General features: G+C 43.6%; 1 protein-coding gene across 1 annotated transcript in view; it reads left to right on the top strand.

Moving 5' to 3' along the window:
* STARD9 (StAR related lipid transfer domain containing 9) overlaps positions 1-14,560 on the top strand; it is a 199,452-nt gene that overhangs the window by 26,946 nt on the left and 157,946 nt on the right. Inside the window, 1 exon segment of the mRNA XM_067558116.1 lies at positions 3,883-3,999. Coding sequence (XP_067414217.1) covers positions 3,883-3,999 — 117 coding nt within the window.

Raw genomic sequence — 14,560 nt, 5'->3', positions numbered from 1 at the left:
CAGGCAGCAGGGCATGCAAGTCTTTCCCTACTTGGATGACTGGCTTATCAAGGGCCGCTCGAAGATGCAGGTCCAGAGTGGCATCGAGGACGTTCGGGCCACCTGCCAAATGCTAGGCCTGTTAATAAATGAGCAAAAATCAACGCTCATACCAGTCCAGAATCCGGTCCTGGATTGTATCTGGGCTGGAGCGTTTTTACCGAAAGCCAGATTCCTGGCCATGTCGGACCTCATAGCCTGAGTGTCAGGCCACCCTCTCACCACAGTGAGGATATGCCTCAGTCTACTGGGTCAATGGCAGCCTGCACCTATGTAATCCAGTGCGCCAGACTGCACCTCAGGTTCCTGCAAATGTGGCTGGCGTCGATGTAGTCCCCCATATAGACATCATCTGGACATGGTCATCAAGGTCCCTCCACAGATACTTACTTCCCTATTGTGGTGGACAAGGCCTTGGCACGTGCTCAGAGGAGCCACACAGCCGATGTTATCGCTGGTTTCGGGTACCTCAGAGCTAGGATGGGTACGTGGGTTCCTTCGGGGCCTCTGGACCAGAGATGAGCTAACATTGCATATCAATGTCAGGGAACTCAAGGCAATTCGACTGACCTGTGTAATGTTCCTGCTCCAGCTCACCAGCAGTGTGGTTCAGGTGCTCACAGACAATATGGCCTCGATGTATTATATCAACAGACAGGGGGAAGAGGCAGGTCCTTTGTCAAGAGGCACTACGTCTGTGGAGCTTCTGTGAGAGTTACGGAATTCATTGGGAAGCTGTGCACCAGGCGTCAACAATGCATTAGCGGATCACCTCAGCAAATCCATTTGCTCTCACCATAAGTGGTCATTGCAGTAGTCAGGTTCATCTTCCAGAGGTGGGACATGCCCCAGGTGAACCTGTTCACCACCAGGTGGAGCAGGAAGTGCAATCAATTCTGTTCCCTGCAGGGACACAAGGTCGGCTCACTGTTTGATGCTTTTCCTCTACCATGGTCAGGCAACCTCATGTATGCCTTCCGATGATACCACTGGTCCACAGTGTCCTCACAAAAATCAAGAGAGACAGGGCATGGGTCTTCCTGGTGGCCCCTGTGTGGGCACGCCAGCATTGGTTCGGGATGCTCCTCGATTTATCCGTAGCCTGCACCTGGGTACTCCCTTTTCTCCCATGACCAGGGCCGACTGCTTCATTCAAATCTCGCCTCCCTGCACCTGATGGCATGGATGCTCCAGGGCTGAGCCTGGAAAAGTGGTCCTACTCTCAGCGCAAATCCAACAGATTCTGTTGGGAAGCAGGAAACCTTCCACCAGAGCCTCAACCTGGAAATGCTTCACCTGCTGTGCAGCTCTTCACAACATCTCCCTGTCTAAATCGTACCTGCTCCATCTAAAACAAGATGGTTTGGCCTTGTTATCAGTCAAGATACACTTAGTGGCCATATCGGCCTTTCATCCCCCTATACAGGGTAGAAAGGTCTTTTCTCACAAGATGGTAGCCAGATTCCTCAAGGGTCTAGAAAGGCTTTTTCCACCAGTGTGGGACCCAATCCCCAATGGGATATGAACCTTGTCCTCTCCAGGCTCACGGGCACACCCTTTGAGCCCCTGGCTTCCTGCTGTCTCCTGCATCTGCCCAGGAAAGTGGCTTTCTTGGTGGCTATCACATTGGCAAGACAAGTCTCAGAGCTCAAGGCTTTGACTTCTGAACCCCCTTATACAATTTTCTACAAGGACAAGGTCCAATTGTGTTCACACCCGGCTTTCCTGTCAAAGGTAGTGTCCCATTTCTATGTAAATCAGGACATTTTCCTACTGGTCTTTCCGAAGCCCCATAATTCCACCAAGAAGAGGTGACTCCACACTCGTGATGTCAGGAGGGCTCCAGTGTTCTACATCAATAAGACCAAACATTTCCATAGAGCCATGCAATCCTTCATTTTGGTTGCAGAACAAATGAAAGAGCTGCCAGTGTCATCCCAGAGAATTTCTTCCCGGATCACCACTTGATTCTGAGTAAGCAGGAATCGCACTTCCAGCCTCCTTGATGGCCCACTCGACAAGAGCACAGGCATCGTCAGCAACCTTCCTGGCTCAGGTTCTAATCCCGGACATCTGTAGAGCCTCAACCTGGTCTTCAGTGCATACTTTTTTATCCCACTATGCCATTATGCAGCAGGCCCAGGACGCCGCCGACTTTGGCAGAGCAATGTTGCAATCAGCATCTGTAAACTCTGGCCCACTTCCAGAGGTACTGCTGGTAAGTCACCTAATTTGGAATGGACATGAGCAAGCACTTGAAGAAAGTACGGTTATTTACCTTCATAACTGTTGTTCTTCAAGATGTGTTGCTCATGTCCATTCCACAACCCATTCTTCTTCCCTTTTGTCAGAGTTCTGGCAAGAAGGAACTGAGAGTGAGGGGCATCGGCAGCACCCTACCAGCGCATATGCACGCCAGTGCAGGAGGGCCCTAGGACCAGCCCTATGGATACTACTGAGGGGAAAACTTCTAGCACCAGTGCATGTGGTGCGCACACACACCTAATCGGGATTGGATATGAGCAACATATCTCGAAGAACAACCATTACGAAGGTAAGTAACTGTTCTTTCTTTGCACAGATTAATTTAATGTATGGCATCAGACTATCAGAATTGGTGATGGAAGCTGAAACCGTGAACAGTATTAAAATATGTATTTATATTTGAAAAGAAAAAGACGTACCTTATAAAACAGCTCTCGGAAATTCTGTTCTGATTAACTGATGGCTGTTTAAACTAGAGCTGTACAGACAATCTTGGGTGTGTCTTCACAGCAAAGTTAGCCTGCCCCAATCCCCTTCCTGTCCATACACAAAAACTCCTCACCTGAATTTAATGGTGCTTTCAACTTTGCAATCAGCACGTCCGACGTGCCAATGGGTTAAAGCTTGGGTTGTGCTTTGTAGTGAGGACTCTAAGCTAAACCACCCAAGTGTTAATAATCCTCCAATGCCTTCCTGCAATTCCCCATGTATGCCTAGAAAGAACAGACAAGTTCTTCTGCAATTCACTATGAAAGAATTGTAGAACAGCTCATCTTACTGCAGCCCAAAAGAGCCATGGGATATGCCCCTAGAAATCCTAATGGCACACAGAGCAGTGCAGCACCAGTGAGGACACAGTAATTCGGTGTGGCTTTGCAGTGTAGCCGTTCACATCTGGGCTAGGGTGCCTGGGTGCTCAGAGCTGAATGTCAATCACCCAGGCTACCTTTTTAGTGAAGACATACCTTATGTGAAATAGTTTAATAACAAAGAGAAGTAGTTCAAGGCTATGATGTAATGCCAGGAGGCTTGGTTGTGATTACTGATTAATCAAAATTTAGGATTTGCTATGGGCACTTTGTAATCCAGAGGAGGAGAACTGACAAACTGTTAATACAACAAGGTAAAGAAGGAAAGGAGATAGACTTGTGTTTAAAGCATAACACTAGGAGTTGGGAGGTGTAGGTTGTATTTCTGGTTCTACTATAAACATAATCATTTATCTCTGGGATTCAATTTCTCCATCTGTAAAACGGGGATAATGTTTTTCCACTTAACATGGAAGTTTTGAGGATTAATTCAGTAATGCTTGGATGGAAAACTCATAAGCGCATTGTACTTTTTTTGAAGTGGGAGAGGAGTGGTGAATTAACTGTTCAGTGAAAGTTCTACCTCAGCAGTTTTGTGATGGATCCATCCATATTTTTGCTTTGACTTTTGTGTTGGAAAATGGATAAACTTGGAGCCATGAATATTTGTGTTGTGAAAGGGGAAAAGTATATCCTGGACAAACTTTTAAAATGATTGCTCTTTGGTAATCTTCAAAATAAAGTGCTCTTTCTGTCTCCCCCTATTCAGGTGGACAATAGGCTTGAGGGCTCATGGGACACAAGAGAAAAGATTGTGGCTTTTGGCTTTGATTATTGCTATTGGTCAGTTGATCCTGAAGATCCTAAATATGCATCTCAGGAAGCGGTGAGTAATGTTTTTTATTCTCCATGTGTCCTGTTTTGTCCTTTATTACAGTATTTGGAGAGGAGGTGGGGAGTAACCAAGTTTGAGACTCTGGTATTTGATTTGTTTTCCATAGACTATCTTTTTCTTATCCTGTTGTTAATATCCATACTGTATCCCAGGTGTGGTAACATCAGTCCTTAATTTAAAATGAAAGGGCTCCAGTACTCTTTTTACTAGTTGATAGACACCATTTTCACTGTCATCAGCTTTCTGATAAGCACAGATGATCTGCTGAAAGAAAAAGTCTGAGGGACTCCATTTAAGCAATGAAAAATAATTTGGAGGATGGGGGGATGGGTGTCAGATCCTGGAAGGAGAAAGTGATGGTATTCTGTATAAGTGCTGAACACAATCCTAAACTTAGTCCACAGAACCAGAGTAGCTAGGTGTTTCTGCTGAAATGATCAGCAGTGAAATGACATTTTAAATGGCAGCATTAAACTTCATTGTTAACACCCCATTATTCTAAACAATACCAGATTAAGTCTGAACTCTTTTTCATTTTAATTCAACTCAGTCAGCCCTCCTTACCGACCAGTACTCTTCCTAGTTTGATAATGCAAGATTTGTTTGCTTAAATACAAAGATCATAGGGATGTTTAAAAAAAACAAGTGGCGAGTGTCACTTTCATTTTTCAGTAACCCAGAAGTTCTTAAACATACTTGTAAAATAACAAATAAGCATGGGAAAACAGCCCCTCCTTTCTCCAGATATCTCCTGTCTGTGTGCATTCAGTGTTATCTGCTGACAGTGGTGACTAAAACATGTTTTTACTGCTCTTTGTTACTGGTAGACCTGCAGAACCAACACATCTAAGAGGTAACTGTATCTATTCGTCTTGTCCATCATCAGAATTGTTTACTCAGTTCCGGTGATTATACCTGTGCAGGCCCATTTAAGACAAAGAAGTCACACAGGTGTCACTGAGGACCAAATTAGCCTTGCAGCACCTGTTTTATTGGTGGTGATGTGCACAGTACCTAGCTTTACTCTGAGTCTGCTGAATTTGCAAGGTGACAGTTACAAAAATTATGGGTCTGCTATGCCAAGGAGAAACCAAGCACAATCAGGTGGGAGGAGGCTATGGGAAGTTTGTTGCAGCCCCTTGATTCTCTGGGTGGATCTATTCTGGCCTCAGCTCTAACCCAAATTAGAGGATCATGGGGGTTGTGCCACCTTTGTCAGCTTGCAGTGGTACCCAGGTAAACGTTGTTGTTTTTTCTCCTCCGAACTGACCTCTCCAACAATTAAATTGCAGTGGGGGTATGGGGTAGGAAGGAGCTTCTCTTCTGTGCGCCTTCCTGTGAACACTGACTTTTGTTTCCTCTCTTCTTTCTTAGTGTGTTGTTCTAAACTCTTTTATTTTTTTCTGAGAACTATCATCAGTGTGGTTGGCTTTCCAGCTAGAATGCTTTTGCAGGAGCTATTGATAAATACAACCCACTATGTCATCTTTAGCTCCTTATGGTATAAGGAATGATGAAAGTTTGCCACATAAATTCAGATTGGCTAGGGCAACTAAGTACTCTTCATTCTTCTAAGACAATATTACAAATGGAGACTTTAAAATGCACCATAAAGTGTCCTTGTGTAGACACTGAATGTACTTGATATCCAAGGACAAATGGATGTTTGGTGCTGCTCCATGTACCTCATATGTCACTTGGAAGCCAGTGGAATGTTTGGTATTTAAAAGAACACCACCATATTCATCAGCAAGGGAATGCAACACAAAAGGGTTTTAAGATGGGTTGATGCCCTGAGGGACTTGAGGCAGTGAGTGAATTTCTGTCACTAATTTCCCCAAAGGTGTTAGGACCATTATAAAATGTAATACGTAATTTATAAGAGGGCGCTGGAGAAATGTGATATTACCTTGCTTTTGTAATATTGTTTGAATGAAGTTCATTGTATTTAATTCCATATTTTAGATCAGTACTCTCACTGACTAGATAGAGATTCAGTTTCTTAGTAGCTTCCTTTTTTAGTGATATTATCAGCTACTAAAAGAATTAAGTAACACTGCCATACAGTAAAGCTTTCTTTTATAAGTTTGCCTGTAATAACTGTATTTCCTTACAGTGAAGTCTTGTTGTGCCAACAGTTATCCCAGGGACTTGGTTTGTTAGCCAAATGATGAAAATACTCTACCTTCAGACTTCTTTCTTGAGCATACTGTCTCTTAAAAAGATATGTACTTTCTTGTGTTCTGGATGAGATGTCAGAAAAAGGTCCCAACAGCTTCTAGTCATCACTGAGATCCCATGGCAGTGATAAGAGTGGGGTATAAATCCCTGTGTCTTGGCCAAATTCCAACTCTGTCAATTCCAACCTGCCTCTATAAATTTCTCCTGCATTTACTGTTGGATGTGGTATTGTTCATTTCAGTCCCTGTTGTATTAAATAACTGCTGTGTTGTGCTCTAGAAGTTGCCACACTTCATAATATTCCTATATATTTCTGTATCGCTTACTTACTGCACAAGTGGTTTTGAGAGGCTTAAGGTATATTTACTCTTTCACATGGAGAGTGTGATTCCTAGCTTGAAGTGACATACCTGTGCTAGATTTCATGGAGCTAGCATGCTAAAAATAGAATACAACTGCAATACTGTGAGCTGTGGGAGGGGCTAGCTTCCCCAAATGCATGTTTATCAGAGATGCTACTAGGTATGAACTCAAGGTGGCTAGCCCCTTCTGCTGTTTATGTTGCCCCAGCAATTTTTTATTTGTAGTGCTAGCTTGATAAAAGCTAGTGTGAGTGTGTATCCTCGAGGTAGGAATGACCTACCCAAACTCAGAGTGTAGACCTACCCTTAATTAGATAATGCTTATGTAAAGTGCTATAAGATCTTTGGATGGAAGTTGCTAGAAAGTGTAAATTTGTTATTTGAAAAGCACTTAGTCATCTGTGTTTTTTTGCTGACTTATATTTGTTAAACTGTGAACAGTCATCATCCACAGCAGGATCTTAAGCACCTTATTTATTACTCTTAATATATTTCTCTTAATGTTACCTTCATCTTTTTAAATTTAAAAGAGATAGGAAAAGTGGGTTTGGTTTTGTTTTCCTTGATTGAGGGGTTAGTAGTATAAACTATACAGTTTGTAATGTGATTCATAAACTTGAAGAGAAGTTAAATGGCACAAGGGAGAAAACACTCAATATACATGCAACATACTTTATGCACTCATCTAACAAAAAGAAAAGTCACACCACATCTGCAAGTGCTTATGCTCTTTAAAAATATAAAACAAGCATGGTTCTTAAATGTAATTTTATTTTTTAAAGTGCTCTATATTTCTATTTTTAAAGGTGCTGCTCAAACAATAACTATTCTTCAGAGCTGAGGATAAAATCCAGCTTTCCTGAGTCATACTCCAGTACTCTGACCACAAACTATCTTACCTTTCAGAAAGATGGCGAGGTTGCTTAGCTTAGTCATTATGAATTTTAAAAAAACCTAACCTTTTAGCCATTGAAAGAAGCATTTTACTACCAACCTCTCCGGAGTAATTATTTTAGCTGAGGTGAACCCATGGCTAATGTTAGGTGAGGGTGGCTGGTTTCAGTTATAAAGTGATCGTGACTGCATAATTCATGACCCATTCTTTTAGTTCAGTAGCTGAGTGAATAGATATGAATCAGAATTCAGTTTCTTTCGTTCCCTCCTTTTCTGGGGAAAGACTAAACTAACTTTTTCAATCACTTGTGGATTTAAAAAGCTTTACTTGTGGATTTGATAGTGATATTTTGAACTCAGTAGCTCACACCTACTTTCTGAGGATATTGAAGTGCTGTACAAAAAATAAGCTTCACAAAACTATGAGGTATATCAACATTATGCTCACTTTACAGATGGTCTAATGGTCAAAATTTTCAGAAGTGGTCTCCAATTTTGGTTGCTTCAATTCTTGGGTGGCCAACTTGAGACACTGTGAGCCTGAATTTTTTCAGAGGTGCTGAATACCTGTAGCTACCATCAATTTTGGATTGAGTTGGAGATTTCCAGCTGATTTTACAGGTGGTTAAGGCACAGGTTCAATTCTTGGTGCCGCCTTAGACTTTGTAAAGAAGAGTCAGAATGCCCGGAAAAGCAGGAGATATGGTAACTACTGTGTCTAGGAGCTGTTGCTGTGTAAGAGGAGGAGAAGACCCAAGAACTATCCTCTGAGATGAGCTACTAGTGGGGAACAGGAAAGGAGATAGCCCTATGCACTATATGCTGAAGAGTATGTGAAGAGTACCAGGTGTCTGGGCATCATGCCCAGGGAAAAGCAAACCAACTGTCTGTCTACACTGCATCTGGGAATGAGTTTCCCAGCCCAGGCCCACAGAATCAAAAGGGCTTGTGCTAAAAATAGCTGTGTAGACATTGCTTCAATGTTGCGACTGAGGCTGGAGGTCAGGCTCTTAAATCCAGGGGATAGGTTCAGTGGCTTGCTCCCCGATTCAGTGTAGACGTACCGTAAGTGTCAGAGAAGCATGTACAGAGAGAGAAGGGGGACCAGACAATATGGAAGCATGTGCAGGAGAGTAGAATGCAAGGTAGGAACAGAACTGATGATGGGAGGTGAAATGAAGAGAAAAGGACAACCCATTCTTCTTTTAAAAAAAATGTAAGATGAGAGAGTCGCTTCAATGAGACTTTAAGCACCTAACAGCAATTCAGAGTACTTTAGCCTTTTTGGAGATGGTGGGATTGTTCTCGATAGCGTACCACCTACCAACTCTGTCATTCTACTGTGGGACTTCAACACCCACGTGGAGAATGATGGAAATACCTGGAGGGGAGTGATTGGGAGGGACGGACTCCCTGATCTGGACTTGAAACGTGAGCTGTTGTTGGAATTCTGTGCTAGTTATGGATTGTGCATAATGAACACCATGTTCAAACACAGGGTTGCTCACAAATGTACCTGGTACCAGAGAAGCTTGGACCAAAGATCGATGATCGACTTTATAGTCGTTTCATTGGACCTTAAACCATATATTCTGGATACCCAGGTGAAGAGAGAAGCAGAGCTGTCAGCTGATCACTACTTAGTTGTGAGCTGGATCCAAAGCATGGGATGCCGGCCAGATAGACATGGGAGGCCCAAAGGATCAGTGCAGGGTGCCTGGGAATATCTGGTGGAGGACCCTGTGAGGAAAGACTTCAATTCCCACTTCTGGAAGAACTTCTCCGGCATTCTGGGCAAGGCCATGGAAATTGAGTCTGAATGGACCATGTTTACAGCCTCAATTGTTGAGGCAGCCACCAAAAGCTGTGGCCTGAAGGCGGCTGGTGCCTGTCATGGGGCAACCCTAGTACCCAATGGTGGACACCAGCGATGAGGAAAGCTGTCAAGGCAAAGGAGGAGGCCTTTGAGAAATGCTCGTGAACCGAACTCCTGATACGACTGAGAGGTACCAGCAAGCTAGGAGGGTTGTGGTGGTCGTTGAAGCGAAAGCCTGGGCGGTGTTTGGAAAGACCATGGAGAATGATTACCAGACAGCTTCATAGATGTTCTGCCAAACCGTTTGTTGCCTTAGAAGGGGTCGGCGGGACATTGCCCAGGTTGTTCTCAGCAAGGGTGGTGAAGTGCTGACCATGACTGAGAAGATGGTTGAGAGATGGAAAGAGTACTTTGAAGAACCCCTCAACCTGGTGGACATGCTCTCCTTTCAGGAGGTGATGCCGGAAACCCCCAGTGGGATCAGATCTATTTCTGTTGATGAGGTCGCTGAGGTGGTGAAGTACCTTTGCAGTGGTATGGCAGCCAGCATGGATGAGATTTGCCCGGAGATGTTAAAATCACTGGTCAAAGTCGGGGTGTCATGGTTAACACGCCTCTTCAATGTTGCATGGAAGGCGGGTGCAGTACCTCAGGCCTGGCAAACGGGGTAGTTGTCCTGATCTTTAAGAAAGGGAACCAGAGGGTGTGTCCCAACTACACGAGCATCACACTTCTCAACCTCCCTAGCAAAGCCTATGCCAGGGTATTGGAGAGGAGGCTACACCCAGTAGCTGAAGTTCAGATTCAGGAGGAACAATGCCGTTTACATCTCAGACATGGAACAACAGATCAGCTCTTTGCTCTCTCACAGATACTCGAGGGGTCATGGGAATTTGCTAAACTGGTGCACATTTGTTTTGTAGAGCTGGAGAAGGCTGATGACCACGTTCCCCAACGTGTCCTATGGAAAGTGCTGCATGCTATTCGGTCCCTCTATTCCCGAAGTGAGGGTTGTGTCCGCATTCTTGGCATTAAGTTGAGTTAATTTAAGATGGGTGTTGGACTCCGCCAAGGGTGCATCCTGCCCCCACTCCTGTTCGTGATCTTTATGGACAGGATATCAAGGTGTAGCTGTGTTGGAGAGTGTATCTAGTATTGGAACTTGGAGGTTGTATCTATGCTGTTTGCAGATGATGATGTCCTTCTTGCTTCTTCAGACTGATCTCAAATGCTTCGCTGCCGAGTGTGAAGTGGTTGGGATGAGAATCAGCACCTCTAAATCAGAGGTCATGGGTCTTCCCCCGAAGAAAATGGAGTATTCTCTCCAGGTGAAGGGGGAGCAGCTGCCCTTAGTGGAATAATTTAAGTATCTAGGGGTCTTGTTCATGAGTAAAGGGAAGATGGAGCATGAGATTGACCGGCGGATTAGTGCGGTGGCAGTGATATGGGTGCCGTACTGATCCATGGTGGGGTACTGGGAGCTAAGTTTTTGGATGATGCTCTCGGTTTACAGGTCAGTCTATGTTCCTATCCTTACCTATGGCCATGAACTTTAGGTAACGACCGAAAGGACGAGATCAGAAATGAGGTTTCTCCACAGGATGGCTGAGCTGACTCTCCGAGATAGAATGAGAGGCTCTGCTATTTGGGTGAGCCTCAGAGTACAGCTGGTACTCTTCTGGATTGAGTGGAATCAGCTGAGATGGTTTGGGCACCTGATAAGGGTGCCCCCTTGTAGGCTTCCTTTGGAACTATCTGGGCACATCCTTCTCGGAGGAGGCCCTGAGGCTGATTCAGGACATGCTGGAGGCATTATATCTCCTGGCTGGCCTGGGAAATCCCCTAGGAGGGGCTGATACCTGTTGCGGAAGAAAGGGAGGTCTGGTCTTCCCTACTCTCCATGCTGCTGCTTCCCCACCAGGAAAAGTGGCATAAAGGAAAGGAAGAAAAAAATGTAATGAACACTTAAAAAAGCCCAGCTAAAATACATGTATACTTTCCTGATTTTTTTATTTTCATATAAACAATTGCTGTAGCTACCACAGGGATATTCTGCAGTTTGTAAATGGGAGATGTCTTTTGAGATGTGGTCATACTGTGGAAAAAGATTGAGAACCCCCTGTTCTAACCACTATACCACATTCCTTTTGCTGCTATGCCTATATTTGATATTGCTCATCTGGGGCAAACCATGTTCTTTCTTTTCTGTGAGTTCAGTAAGCCCTGCTAGCTGCAGAACTAGTGTGATTGCTCTGCATGTGGGAGGAGCCTGCACTGGGACTCTGCTGCTCACGTACCGAGAAGCACAGTTCCACAAGGTCTCCCTGCACTCCCATGTGAAGGAGTTCTTTGGGGATAGTCCAAGGCTGTGGATCCATGACAATATGGATCCAACAGCCAAAGCTCCTCCCAGCATATGGGGAAGTAACAGTTGGAGTAGCTACTGCCCATTCTTTATCAACCTGTGTGGGCCTTCCAAGCATGGAACTTGAATAAATAGGTTGTACACTGAATTCAAGCTTTGAGTCTTGGAGTGAAAGAGGAGACTAGCTCATTGATAGAGAACTCCTGAGAGAGAGGTAAAGGGTGTTCTCAGAAAACTCATCACTGTACCCCAGTCCAAACAAGGAGGGTGTGGGGCTTTTAAGCTCCTCACCAAAAACTCAGAAATCATTGGTCACTGTGTAATTATTAGGGTTAACGCTTAGCAGGAACAAATGATGTACTGTACCTTTCATTTTCTAATGAAAACCCATGCAATCCTATGTAGCAATAACTTACTGTTTACTTTCTGGTATCTCTGAAAAGGAGTCTGTCTGACAAGTATTATGACAAATGCTGGTATTGCCTCTGTATCTGATACTTTACACATGAGAGGCATATCAAGTTCAGGCTTGTCGCTTGATTTGTATTGCTTAGCAATGGGTACTTCCAGACCTAAATTTTAATTGATTGTATACAGGACACTTTTTAACTGTGGTATTTAAATTGTGATAGATCTCTGGAGCAGCAGAGAGAACAGTGTTTGTCTCTTGACTTTCATTTAAAGCTCTACAATAAGGATTAATGGATGTTTGCTCAAATGCATCATAGCTCAGTGAGGGAAGGGAAAACACTTAACCATTGGATAATTTCTGCAAATGCGAGTTTATGCATAGTCTGCAGAAAGTGACACCTAACTTGGTTACATGCCAGGCCACTTTTTTGGGTTTAAAAAAAACCCAATAGGATTATACCAAAGAAAAGTTGTAACCATGCAAGGGGATAAACAATTTCTCTTAGGTATTCCTGGCAGTTGGGAAGCTCTAGATCCTGTGACACTCATACACAAGACCATCTCTCTGAATTTCTTGATTTTGGATCTGAGACAGAGGCTGCTTATGGAGAAAAACCAAGTAGGACCCCAACTAGAAATCTGTCCATGAAAGTCAAGTGTCACTACAGTCATTGTTATATCCAAAATTAATGATGAGGACACCATTATTAACAGTGCTGGGGTGTGTGGAGCAGTGTGTCTTTCTATCCAGAGAACAAGAATTAATTTTTTTTTCTGGCTTAATGTCTAATTACCCACAATAGGAGAATATAACCAACTTCTTAGAAACACAAGTAAAAGGAATAGATTTGAAGCAGGGATGTTGTACTTGGCTAAATTGGAGGTTATCTAAAACAAACAGCAGCTTTGGGGATATCATGATCTTATCAGTATTCCTGGAGAGGTCAGAGATGGACCACTGTTCCTCAGAATTCTAAAGTACAAAAGAATTGACTGACCTGTTATGAGGTAAGCCAGCTTTGTGTTTCCTGAGTGGTGTACCTCTTGTATTTTCTTCTAAACCTTATCTTTCTCACATCTTTTACCAAGTTTGAAAGTAGAAAGATGCACTGACAGTCTCTCTGTAATAAAAGTAATTCTCTCTGGGTTAGTCATTGCCAGTAGAAAAATACTTGAACGATATTTGTGCATATTTTAAACTATATAAAAATGAGGAATTTGCTGTGACCTACTGATAAGATCTATAAATATTCCCTACTTAAAAAGCTTCCAGAGTTGTATTGCAGAAACAAGATTTTTGTTAAAAGGAGGTCTTTTGCACGACTAGCATCAGAGAGGAAGGGTGATCTAGAGAGGAATGGTGGCCTTGTGGTTAAGGTGCAGGTTCAGTTCTTGGCTCTGCCTGCCTTTGAGTGAAATTTAATATATTACTATAATTTACAAATAATTGAATGATATTGTATGTTTAAGGATTTTTTTCAAAGGGGTTATATTCTTTTATAACTCAGAAGGTAGATGCCTATCAAAAAGTCCAGTCTGTCAACATTGCTGAGCTATGGCTGGTCTATTGTAAAGTGTCTCTTGGAGGTATGGGGGAGGAAAAAATTATATAGTTCCATAAGACAATGGTTCTCAACCAGGGATATACAGAAGTCTTTCAGGGGGTATATAAACTCATCTCGATATTTGCCTATTTTTACAGCAGACTACATAAAATGCACTAGCGAAGTCAGTACAAACTAAAATTTCATACACACAATGACTTGTTTATACTGCTCCATATACTATACAGTGAAATGTAAGTACAATATTTATATTTCAATTGATTTATTTTATAATTATCTGGTAAAAATGAGAAGGTAAGCAATTTTTCAGTAATACTGTGCTGTGACACTTTTGTGTTTTTCTGTTCTATTTTGTTAGCAATTAGTTTTTAAATGAGGTGAAATTTAGGGTTACACAAGACCAAATCAGACTCCTGAAAGGGGTACAGTAGTCTGGAAAGGTTGGCAGCCACTGCCATAAGAGGCTACTCTCTTGACATCTGAGAAATAGCAAAGGTATAGAAGCAATTTGACTACAAGTGCCAGTACTTGCCTCTAGTTTCTTAGCAAAGTGTCTTTTTTCCAAAACTGTTTTTTTGATACCAAGGTGTAAGGCGGAGGGAGGGCTGTCCCTCCCTGGCCGTCTGGGAGGAAGGCCGTGCACCCTCTCGCTCCAGCGCCTCTGTGCGGACAGAAAACCAGCTGGGGGGAATTAGCTGGTGGGCTGGGATCCTGGCCCCTTCTGCCGCTCACCGGCACTGAAGCGCTTCCCAACCCAGGCCCCCTGGAAGGGTGGGCAGGAGAGGAGTCTCTGGGCCCAGCCCTCAAGCAGGGCAGGGCAATTAAAGCCATTGCTAGCCCTGTGGAGGGTGAGTCAACAGTCTATGACCCAAGCCCTCTAGTAGGGTGGGGCGACTAAAGCTCTCTCCAGCCTGAGACAGGGCAAGTCAGCAGTCCAGGGTCCCAGGCAGGGCAGACA

The sequence above is a fragment of the Emydura macquarii genome, unplaced genomic scaffold (assembly GCF_026122565.2).
Source record: "Emydura macquarii macquarii isolate MOO-44397 ecotype Brisbane River unplaced genomic scaffold, CSIRO-AGI_Emac_v2 contig_1876, whole genome shotgun sequence".
Classification (NCBI taxonomy): domain Eukaryota; kingdom Metazoa; phylum Chordata; order Testudines; family Chelidae; genus Emydura; species Emydura macquarii.
This window is presented reverse-complemented; position numbering and strand designations above follow the sequence as displayed.